At 32.9% G+C, this 11,966-nt stretch overlaps 4 protein-coding genes across 6 annotated transcripts in view; 3 read left to right on the top strand and 1 right to left on the bottom strand.

Annotated features, from left to right (window-relative positions):
- The first annotated feature begins 584 nt into the window (after nt 1–584).
- LOC124422327 (probable cardiolipin synthase (CMP-forming)) lies at nt 585–2,319 on the top strand. The gene is made up of 4 exons (XM_046958645.1): nt 585–937; nt 1,081–1,422; nt 1,530–1,787; nt 1,876–2,319. Exons 2-4 carry the CDS (start codon nt 1,093–1,095, stop codon nt 2,137–2,139), a joined length of 852 nt encoding a protein of 283 aa, XP_046814601.1. The 5' UTR covers nt 585–937; nt 1,081–1,092; the 3' UTR covers nt 2,140–2,319.
- LOC124422326 (complex I intermediate-associated protein 30, mitochondrial) lies at nt 2,190–3,518 on the bottom strand. 3 transcript variants are annotated; one of them, XM_046958643.1, is made up of 3 exons: nt 2,963–3,518; nt 2,837–2,874; nt 2,190–2,767 (listed from the first exon to the last, which is right to left on the bottom strand). In XM_046958643.1, the coding sequence occupies exons 1-3, from the start codon at nt 3,322–3,324 to the stop codon at nt 2,352–2,354; spliced, it is 816 nt and encodes a 271-aa protein (XP_046814599.1). In that variant the 5' UTR covers nt 3,325–3,518; the 3' UTR covers nt 2,190–2,351. The 3 variants fall into 3 exon arrangements, with proteins under 3 accessions (XP_046814599.1, XP_046814600.1, XP_046814598.1); XM_046958644.1 differs by having other exon boundaries at nt 2,855–2,874; XM_046958642.1 differs by having other exon boundaries at nt 2,190–2,874.
- Nucleotides 3,519–3,646: 128 nt separating this feature from the next.
- LOC124422324 (polyribonucleotide nucleotidyltransferase 1, mitochondrial) lies at nt 3,647–6,644 on the top strand. The gene is made up of 7 exons (XM_046958640.1): nt 3,647–3,824; nt 4,040–4,957; nt 5,042–5,215; nt 5,291–5,484; nt 5,560–5,723; nt 5,800–6,111; nt 6,192–6,644. Exons 1-7 carry the CDS (start codon nt 3,673–3,675, stop codon nt 6,567–6,569), a joined length of 2,292 nt encoding a protein of 763 aa, XP_046814596.1. The 5' UTR covers nt 3,647–3,672; the 3' UTR covers nt 6,570–6,644.
- A 1,519-nt stretch (nt 6,645–8,163) lies between these two features.
- LOC124432919 (sodium/calcium exchanger 1) overlaps nt 8,164–11,966 on the top strand; it is a 72,447-nt gene continuing 68,644 nt past the window's right edge. Inside the window, exons 1-2 of the mRNA XM_046982258.1 lie at nt 8,164–10,389; nt 11,124–11,396. Coding sequence (XP_046838214.1) covers nt 9,041–10,389; nt 11,124–11,396 — 1,622 coding nt within the window. The 5' untranslated portion in view covers nt 8,164–9,040. The remainder of the gene's footprint in view (nt 10,390–11,123; nt 11,397–11,966) is intronic.

The raw sequence follows: 11,966 nt of genomic DNA, 5'->3' as shown, positions 1-11,966 counted from the left end.
TTTATACTAATAAATTATACATTTTTTAATTAATATACTCTTATACAGCATAGCTTTCACTGGAAATATTTACCGAAATATAATATGCGCATTTTAAAGTTCCTTTTTTTATACACTTGTGTAAGATGTGTAGCCTATCCACCAGGGAAACACTTCCAAAATTATTTTTCATATTTTATCGCTAGATGGTGCTTGAAAATCTCGAAAGAATCGATCGAGGACATTGAGATTCAAGTCAAGATCGTAATTATGATGATCTAGAAATACGGTATTAAAATATAAATTTTCGATTTATAAATAAAATTTTTAATTGAGACAATGAAATTAAATAAATGTAATATTATTGTTTAAAACAATATTGGCGCTATTTCATTAATCGACTTTTATAAAATAATGACATTTCTATTTTTAAAAATACAAAACATTTTTTGTTTTTTAATAAAAAAATCGATTGTTGAATAATTTTTATTTTTACGGTAAAACTGTTTCGATAAATATAGAATAAAAAAGAGAAATGGAGAAAACAATATAAAAACTTGGATTTGTCTTATTTAATTTGCAATAATATCGTATATACATATCATTCGCTAAGTGTACTTTAAATCTTATAACTTTAAACAATCGTCATTATTCATATGAATCAAATTTTATTTAGAGAATAAGTATTCTTTTGACATCGTTTTTCTTCTTTTTTTTTTGTTAATTAATTCGTAATAAGAAAATATAAATTATTGAGAAAAATTCAATTACGTTTAGAGCGCCCGTCGATCATATCGGAATCTTTCCAATATGTCTCTTGAATATGAGACAACATCGTAAAGTTACAGATACAATAAGGTTAAAATATGATTTTGATACAGACTTTTGTATGTACTCCTAATAAATAAAATATTTTATTATGAACGGATTAATCGCATTTAAAATCTCACTATAAAAGGTAAGTTTCGATTATTACGTGTTACAAATAGTTAATTATAACCAAAAAATAAAATTTCGTAATCAATAGAATACTAAAGAAAACATGTTGATTATACGATGTATTGATTATGATATGTTTTTCTTATTGAATTGAAAAAATAGGTACAGATAATTATGAGTTTCATCACGTTATTACAATTGAGACAAACCAGAATATTAACTAAATGTCTCTTAGAACAATATTTGAAAAGATACTTAAGGTGTCAAACAAAGTTTTATTGTATTAAACATACTAATCATAAAAATGCTATTAATTCAAAAGATCGTATTGTAAAACGAAAAGCATTAAAGGCACGTATATTGGAAGATTTTAAAGAAACAAGAAAAAAAGTAGAAGGAATAATCGAAAGAGAAAATATATGGACTGTTCCCAACCTTCTTTGTGTGGGTCGTATGATCACATCGCCTTATTTAAGTTACTTAATACTATCACAAGATTATCAGGTAAGATTGTTTCCTAAAAACCTAAAAAAAAAAAATTAAAAAAAAAAGTGATTTATTAAATGATCATTATTTGATAAATAAAATGTGTCATCTTCTAAAAACTATAGGTAGCACTATGGCTATTAGCATTCGCAGGAGTTAGCGATTTAGCCGATGGATGGATTGCAAGAACATGGTCGTCACAAGCTTCTAAACTTGGAAGTTTTTTGGATCCTGTTGCCGATAAATTGCTTGTAGGAACACTCTTTCTTTCTTTGGCATGGGTAGGATTAATACCGGTACCTCTTACATGTCTTGTTGTAGCAAGAGATATTGCTCTAGTTGGTGCGGCATCTTATATCAGATATCGATCATTACCTGCACCCGTATGTAATCGAAGTTTTTTTTTCCTAAAACTGAAGTTGCTCTTTGATATAAATACATTTTTTCTATAATAATTCTCTTATTTTCTAGAAAACATTGGCAAGATATTTTGATCCTACACATGCGACAGTACAATTAGCACCTACTATCGCGAGTAAATTGAATACAGCAGTTCAATTGTCTTTTGCTGCTGGAACTGTAGCAGCTCCTGTTTTTCACTTTGTGAACCATCCTGTTCTCCAATGTTTGTGCTATATAACTGCAATATCAACACTTGCTGGAGGTATTAGTTATTTGACATCTAGGAATACGTATAAATTTCTTAGAAAGAAAAAAATTTCAACACGGTCATAATTTATTTTTTCATTATCATTACTTAATAGCAGATGAGTAATGTACAGTTATCGAATCTTATGTACAAATTTATTATTGCAATTTTTTACATATACTATTTTGCATATCGATATTCAAGTACTATAATGTTTACAGAGAAACATATTAGTTAATAAACTTGTATATGTATATCTACACTAATTAATCTATGTAAATTGATTAATTTAACCTTATTAAAACAAAATACCATCTACGTTATACATTTCATAAGCAAACTCTTCCCATTCAAAAGGATCATTTACTACGCCAATATAATCTATCTCCAGCTTAAAAGGACCAGGAATTTTATCAGAAGCTATAATACCAAAACTTGATATATTATCTAAAGCTATAGGTTCTTGATCGTCTTGTATTCTTCCATGACTAGACAAAAAGAATTTTGAAAATGGTATTTTCACATATTGCCAATATGGGCCACCTCTTGTATAAATTACATAATTATACAAATCATTCCAATGTACATCATATAATCCTTTCGTTCCAATATTAATCATATAAATTCTACCATCCCCTCTTATACGCATAACAAGATGATTGTATAACTGCCAATCTAAACGTGTTTCTCGTTTAAAACTTTTCCTGAATTTTGCTGTTTTAAGAGCACAGTAACCTGCATGAGTTATTTTACCATCTTTTGGAATTCTATAATCTAAATTACCTGAAAAGACAGCTTTACCTTCTGGACTTAATTCTAGTCTACAAAAATGAAAAAACTTTTAATATAAAACTTTGAAAAAGTTCTATATCAAGCTAAATAGAATTAGCAAACAAAATATATACTCACTTGCAAGTTGAATAACCTTCGTTATAATCACTATCGCTTACAATCAACCATGAATCCAAAGATTTTTGATTGCCATTAAAATCCCAAACAATGTCTACTTCATCTGATGGATGAAAGAGATTATCTTTCATTTTTTCTTTTGTTTCTTTTTTCAATAAAGCTAATTCTTCTTTTAAATGGAAGTATCCTTTCTTTGCTTGTTGTAAAAGACTCAATTTTACTTTCTTAGGTGGCCTATCATATACTTTAGGATAACCTGATCTTTCATTTTGTTGATATGCGTGTATTAATCTATAACTTGGATCAAATGTCTTTTTCATAACAGGTCTATTAAATAGAATCGCACGCGTTAAGAAATTCATTTTGCAAATAGCTTGTTTACATTATTACGTTCATTAATTTAATATACATTGTTACAAATTTTCAATTTTTTTTCAAAACTATATAAATAAGATATAACATTAGTATATATTAATTAATTATTAATAACAGTGAACTTCTCCATCAATTTCTTAACTAGAATTACTATTAAATAATATAAAGGTTAACTAACGATCATCTGTCTACTCGTAAGATGTAGTAACTTAGTCGAACAAACAAAATGTTCATACTACCCTCTAGCGGTAAGACATAATAATTAAAATCAAATGGCGGGAGTTTACTAATCTATCCAAATCAGATAAGTGTAGTTCAATAATCGTCCATGAAAGATGATAGTTGCTCTGAATTGTAGGTTACTTAAATTGCGACTTTTTCGTTGTAAAAAATATCGTAACAATGGTATTATCTATTCGAAATTTAAAAGAGCTGCCAGTAGTTTCAATGAATCTGAATTTAATACTGAAGTACAATTTTCTAATGGGTAAAAATATTATATCTAACCTCTTATTTTCTAACCTTTTATTATTGAATGTATTATATACTATAAATTCTTATTTTACTTGTAATAGTCATTGATAATTGTTTTTATCATTATTATTTAATTATTTCATTAAAAAGTATATAATATATATAAGTAGGAATATTATACCCTGACCAGTATGTAATAAAAATTAATTTCATTTTTTTCTCATATAGGAGTAATCTTATCATCTCTAGTGGGAAATATGCTAGACTTAGTAATAGTAGTACAGTTACATCTATTGGAGATACATCTGTTATGGTCACAGCAGTCTGCAGTAAAATTAGCAGTAACAAATCTATACTTCCTTTAATTGTAGATTATAGACAAAAGTCTGCAGCTGTTGGTCGTATACCAACTAATTTTATGAGAAGAGATATAGGAACAACAGAACATGAAATTCTTACAAGTAGATTAATAGATAGATCATTACGGCCATTGTTTCCACAAGGATGGAACTTAGAAACACAACTAGTATGTAATACACTTGCCGTTGATGGAATTAATGATCCAGATATAATATCTATTAATGGTGCATCTGCTGCTTTAAGCCTATCAGATATTCCATGGAATGGTCCTGTTGGTGCAGTAAGAGTAGGAATGATAAATAACGTATTAAAAATAAATCCTACCAGGAGAGAAATGCAAGAAAGTACATTAAATCTTGTTGTAACCGCAATGAATAATAATTATGTTGTTATGTTAGAAGGATCTGCTGATAATATTAATTTGAATGATTTAAAGAAGGCGATAAAACAAGGTGTTAAAGAATGTCAGTGTATAATTCTTGCTATTAGCACATTGCAAAAAAAATATGGTAAACAGAAAATGAATTTTATTGTTGCTGAAATTGAAGATGTAGATGGTATAACAGAATGCATACAGATGAACGCAGAAAAAAATATACGAGATATATTGACAAATTTTGAACATGACAAGTTATCCAGAGACAATGCTATCTCAGAGATTTTTGTCCGTATGACTGATATTATTAAAGAAAAGTATCCTGAAGCACATGAAAAAGCAATAGAAAATATATTTTATAAGTTTGTTAAACAAATTTTTAGAACGCTCATCTTTGAAACTAATACAAGGTACATATATAATAATTTTATAGATATAATTGTATCAATGTTAATATTTGTGCGATATACCATCTAAAATGAGATATATTTAAGGTGTGATGGTCGTAAACTGGAAGAACTAAGAAAAATTGACTGTCAAGTAGATTTATTTAAACCTCTTCATGGTTCTGCGCTTTTTCAGAGAGGTCAAACACAGGTTTTGTGTACTGTTACATTGGACTCTGTAGAAAGTGCTCTTAAGATGGATACAGCGTCTATGTTAATAAGGTATATAAATATAAAATAACATAGACACACATAGCTCATAAGTATATTGTTTAATATTCATTTATATGTTTCTAGTGGTATGAAGGAGAAGAATTTCTTTTTACATTATGAATTTCCTCCGTACGCGACTCATGATATAGGACGTATAGGAATTATCGGTCGTAGAGAAATGGGACATGGAGCATTAGCAGAGAAGGGATTAAGATCCATTATTCCAAAAGAGTATCCATTTACAATAAGATTAACTAGCGAAGTACTTGAATCGAATGGTAGATATTTAAATATTATATAGTACAGGGAAATAATGATAAATTTTAAATTAATATTATGCTTTTTATGAAAAGGTTCTTCATCTATGGCTTCTATATGTGGTGGGAGTTTGGCTCTTATGGATGCAGGAGTACCGATTTCATCACCAGTTTCAGGTGTAGCTATGGGTTTGATAACTCAATATAATGATCAAGACCCCACTGAGATTAAAGATTACAGAATATTAACTGATATATTAGTAAATATATGATATTTAATTGAATTATATATGCATTATTTAGACTTTTGTGATGACTTGAACATTATTTTATTAGGGTATGGAAGATTATTTAGGAGATATGGACTTTAAAATTGCTGGAGGAAAAAAAGGTTTTACAGCTTTGCAAGCTGATATAAAAATTACAGGTGTCCCTTTAAAAATCATAATGGAAATTGTCGATCAAGCTAAGATTGCTAATCAGAAAATCATTACAATAATGGATAAAGTACTATTAGAGCCGCGAAAAGATCATAACGAGAAGATGCCGGTGGTAGAAGACATAGAAATCCCTATACATCAAAGAGGAAGATTTCTTGGAGTAGGTGGTATAAATCTAAAGAAACTTTTCATCGAAACTGGTGTTCATGTATGTACTGTTTATGTATAAGTTAATAATTTTTAATTTTCTATACATTAGATAAAATCATTTTTTATTATTGTTATTAGGTATATTCAAAGGACGATGATATATATACTTTATTTGCACCTAATGAATCCGCTTTAAAAGAAGCCAAAGAAATAATAGAAAAGACATTACAAAAGACACGTGAACCTGTATTAGAGTTTGGAGCTATATACACTGCAAAGATAGTAGAAATTCGAGAAACTGGTGTTATGATTACGCTCTATTCTCATATGATACCTACGTTATTACCCAATTCCCAGTTAGATCAACGTAAAGTGTTTCATGCTAGTGCTCTCGGTTTAGAAGTTGGACAGGAAATAAAAGTTAAGTATTTCGGTCGAGATCCAGTTTCAGGTTATATGAGGCTATCACGAAAAGTTTTACAAGATCCCATCTCTATTGTAAGAACATTATCGTGAAATTAAAGAAAAATTAGGTTGTGTATATTTTATAAAAATTTCATCAAACAAACAAATAAACAAACATCTAGATCATTATTTTACATTTATTTAAGTAATAAGAATTCATTCTTTTATATTAATTATATGTTTTTAAATAATTCTTGCAGAATATTATTATATTCATCTTTTTATGGTTAATAATATCATACAAATCTTTTTACTTAATACATAAGATTGTACAAAGGATATTTACATATATATTTTGTAATTATAGATAGAAATGATTTTAATTAAAATGTTATTCTTTTATTGTATTTATTATATCTATATTTTTAATTAAAAAAGTGTTTGGTGATTAAAACATTATTTAAATTAATATTAATTGATTAAAAATTTTCTTCGACATTTTCCACTGTCGACATTTTAATACCAATGTTATATCGATCTAGGTTGGTAAGTTATCGACTCTGCATAACACTAATAACTTTAATCCTTTAGATGTGTTACCAATCTTCTGGATTAAATATTCTGTAGGTACATGTAGATACCTGTACGTATTTTTGCTATTCTCACTCTTTGAAAATCCTAGAGTGTTATAAAAGGACAGTGTTACATAACACGAGATGTCTACACTCAATTTCAATGCTTTTTGGCTCCATATTTAATTCCTTTAAAACTAATACATAACATTTTTAAATCTTTCATAATTGTTTAATTTAAGACAAAAAAAAAACAAGATAAGATTAATATATAATATTTAAAAATTATTTTATTATTCATTATGAAAGAAACGAAAGAAGAATAGAACACGTTTTATATTTTAATCGTCAAAACACATTGCAAGTTTAACATTTTTTTTTTACAAGGAAAATATATATAAATATATAATATATATAATATATTCTACTAATTGTCAAGTATAATTACTTGACATAAGATTTTACAATCTAATAAACATATAAGAAACAAAGTACATAAATCTTTTTGACAATATATATATATATATATATATATATATATATATATTTATGTAGATATATAAAATATATATGTATGATAAATATTATATAAAATATTATATAAAAAATATTACGGATTCACATAAACGTAGGATTACGATTCGCTGAAGAAGAGTAATAAGAGGGTCCTTTTTCTACGAATAATGAAGGAGTATCAATAATTCTTTCGCGATCCCAAAATTTACCGGTAGGAAAGCCTGATAAAAAGATAAATGAAGATAAGGATTTATCGAGAGGAAAGTCAAGTAGAAAGAATAAAAGTTTTGGAGATGATAGGTAGACAAGACAAGGCAAAGTAATGGGCAAAAGAGTCCGGGCGGGTCGTGGTAGACGTCGAACGGGTGGGAAACTCGAGTCGAGCAGTGCCGAGCAGTGCCGAATGAGGTCGAGCAGAGCCGAGTTACTTGGGTGTCGCTTGGCCGGTGTAGAAAGAGGGTGGACAACGACTAGGTGGAAACGCATGCGCTTTCTTCGTTGCGTCGAAGGTTGGCAGGGACTCGATGGAAGCGCGCGCGTCATGAGACAGAGAGGAAAAGAGAGTAAGAGAGAGAGAGAGAGAAAGAGAGAGAGAGAGAGAAAGAGAGAAAGAGCGAAGGAAAAAAGGGAGGGAGTTGGCTCCGCAAGCTCGCGGCTCGCAGAAAGAGCGACGGGGACGATAAGATGCGAGCGGAGCGAAAGCGCGCAAGGGAAGCCGGCCGACGAAGGCTTGCTGCCGCCGCCGCCACTCGGGATTGCTGAGAGACATAGACTGTATCTCCCACTACTATCTCTCTCTTTCTCCTTCTCTTTGTCTCTCTCTCTCTCTCTCTCTTTCTCTCTCTCTTGCTTTCGTTCATTCGCTCTCCACCGGCAGGCTCTTTCAGTGTTCGTTCGAACGCGGCCTCATACGGTTTTGCCGGCTCGTGGCCGAAGAATTCTTTCTCTCTTTTCCTTTCTCTTTCTCTCCCTTTCTCTATCTGTCTCTCTTTCTCTTTTCGCCATGGGAGCACACTGCCGCGGTGGTGAAAAAGCCGAGGGTAGCCCTCGGTAGCCGAGCTTACCCCGCTTACTCGCGCGCGCACTTACGTACGCACGCACACTAAATACATACACATATACACATAACGCACGCACTATACACGTATATACAGTCATATACATCCACAAAAGACCGGCTATCGGGACATTCGTCCGGGGCTTCGCAGAGAGAACGCGCGCGGGCGTGCGCGATCTTTCGCGATCGGTCGCTTATAGGGAGTGTGAGTGAAAGTGTCGTTTGCTGATTAACGAGGAGGGACCAACCCTCATTGTAACAATTAAAGTTGTATATATTCTTTTGAACGTGTAGAAAATGTAGAGTGAAAATCACTCGAAGAGATTCTGTCCTATTGAAAGAAAGGAAAAAGGGTGGAAAGCATAAAAAAAGAAGGAAGGAAGAAAGAGAGAAAGGATAAAGAAAAATAGAAAGGAAAAAAGCAAAAAGGAAGCAAGATGTCAGGAAACTATACGGTACGCTGCGAACCGGGTTTGATGATACCGATATGGACACCCTTAGAAAACCTTCATTTGATAGACCTGATCTTTCGAGGAATCGTTTATTTTTTCCTGCTTCTCTATCTGTTCATCGGCGTATCGATCATTAGCGATCGGTTTATGGCGGCGATCGAGGTAATCACGTCGAAGGAAAAGGAATTGGTCGTACGTCGACAGGGTAGAGAGCCAACGATAGTCATCGTCCGTGTTTGGAACGAAACTGTGGCTAATTTAACATTGATGGCTCTTGGTAGTAGCGCGCCTGAAATACTTCTCTCGATCATTGAGATCTGGGCGAAAAACTTTCAAGCGGGAGAATTAGGTCCGGGTACAATCGTCGGCTCGGCGGCATATAATCTTTTCGTGATCATCTCACTCTGTGTGTTCGTAATACCGACCGGCGAGACGCGAAAGATTAAACATCTACGGGTCTTCTTCGTTACAGCCACGTGGAGCATATTCGCTTACGTCTGGCTCTATGTGATACTTGCGGTCTCGAGTCCGGGCGTTCTTGAAGTATGGGAAGGGATATTGACGTTTACATTTTTTCCGGCAACTGTATTAACTGCTTACGTAGCCGATCGACGTTTACTCATCTACAAATATCTTCATAAGGGTTACCGAATGAACAAGAGAGGAGTAATCGTTCAGGCAGAGGCAGGCGATTCCGACGGCGGAGTCGAACTCGAGATAAAACCACAACAGGATAGCTTTCATACGGTCGATCGGTTGGCCGATGCCGATACGCCCGAAGCGCGGGAGTTTGAACAAACACGTCGGGATTATATTAATACGTTGAGGGAACTTAGAAAGAAACATCCAACTTTACCGTTGGAACAACTCGAAGTTATGGCGCACGAGGAGGTACTTGGTAAGGGACCAAAGAGTAGAGCGTTCTACAGGGTCCAAGCGACAAGGAAAATGGTCGGTGCTGGTAATCTCAGTAGGAAGATCAGCGAGAGAGCTCAAAGCGATCTTAGCGAGGTCAAGGCCGAATTACAGAAGGCCGAGGCCGAGAGTATCGACATAGAAAACGTAAACGCAATGAGAGTCTTCTTCGAGCCAGGACATTACACGGTTATGGAGAACGTTGGTACCTTTGAGATCGGTGTTACCAGAGCTGGCGGAGATTTGAATAAATCCTGTACCGTCGATTATTCCACCGAAGACGGTTCCGCCGAGGCTGGCTCTGATTACGTTAGTGCCAAAGGTACCTTGACCTTCGAATCCGGCGAGACCAAAAAAACGATACAACTTTCCGTTATAGACGACGAACTTTTCGAAGAAGACGAACATTTTTACGTCAGGTAAACTTATTCAATAAATCTTTTAAAATCTTTAAAATCTTTCATTTGAGAAGAAAAAAAGATCTTCAAAAAAGAAAATGATATTTTTCATGATATAATTTCTCTTTCGATCTTCTTCCGACTAGTTTTCTTTTTTTTTCTTTTTTTTTTTCATCAAGCACGATAACCGACACTTTTAACCGTGAAAACTCGAGTCCTTATCTACTAGTTTTAGCCGCGAAAGAAGACTAAGAAGAGTTAGTAGTAGTAGAAGAAGAAGAAGTACAGTAGAGCCGCGTCGAGACGAGTAGAGCATAGCGGTGATGCTTCAGACAAGTACTTCCTACTCGGATTAAGAGCTACCAAATTGCTCGTTTGTGGAACAAGCTACTCTTGCACCATTGACGCATATCTCTCATTAACGAGAAACGAATACTTTTATACTTTTTCTTCTTCTTCTTTGTCTTCGTCTTCTTCTTTTTCTTCTTATTCTTTAATATAAAAATGATATCGAAGTACCTGCGATTTTTCTTTTATTTTCTTTGCCATCATAAATAAAAGTCAAACATTCATAGTCCGTTTGAAAATTATGTAAAGTTCTTTCAGATTGGATCGATGTTTTTTCTGTTTTTCTCTTTAATCTTTCTTTAACAAAAAAAAAAAAAAAAAAAAATGAAAGAAAAAGGATACATCTTCGACATGGCAAAAAGATAGAAGAAAAATTTCTGATGATTTCTAATGATTTTTCGTTTAAGATTGAGCAACGTATCGCAACCAGCCATGCTGGTGTCACCAAGCTTAGCGACGGTGATGATTTTGGACGATGATCACAGCGGAATATTTGGCTTTCCCGAGAGGGACATCGAGCTCGTAGAAAGCGTCGGACAATATCCTTTGCGGGTGGTGAGATACAGTGGCGCCAGAGGACGCGTCATCATTCCTTATCGTACGATCGAAGGAACTGCGAAACCGGGAAAGCAGTATGTTCACACCGAAGGATCTCTCACCTTTGAAGATAATCAAACCGAGTGAGTTTATCACTTTTCTTTCTCTCTCTCTCTCTCTCTCTCTCTCTCTCTCTCTCTCTCTCTCTATCTCTCTCTTTGTATCTTTCTTTTTCTATCTCGTGTACGTATATGTCTAGATAAAATATGTAAACGACGTAATGACGTAAACGGAAAGGATAATAGGATAATCGAGATTTATCACGTGATAATCGGCAATTACGTAGGCGAGAAGAGATTTTTTTTTCGTATCATAGATACGTAACGTCAAAAATTTTTACTCCGCAATTAATTAAAACAGGCTTCGTAGTTCATATACGTACTTATGTATTATGTATATATTATATGTATGTATATAAGCGCGGATCATGAAAAACCACGCGATGTCGACAATTCTTGACGATAAAACTTTTATTTTTCTTCTTACCTTCTTTTTTACTTTCACTTTGAATTATTATTTTCTTCTTTTTTTTTTTATATTTATGTGTTTGTGTGTGTGTTATTTTTTTTGTTTTCAAAAATACAACTTAAAGAGTTCTCGAGTGATAAGCGAAATAAGTTTGATGACTTGGCGTGTCGACTTAGCATGCAATG

Source organism: Vespa crabro, chromosome 2, assembly GCF_910589235.1.
Source record: "Vespa crabro chromosome 2, iyVesCrab1.2, whole genome shotgun sequence".
Taxonomy (NCBI): domain Eukaryota; kingdom Metazoa; phylum Arthropoda; class Insecta; order Hymenoptera; family Vespidae; genus Vespa; species Vespa crabro.
This window is presented reverse-complemented; position numbering and strand designations above follow the sequence as displayed.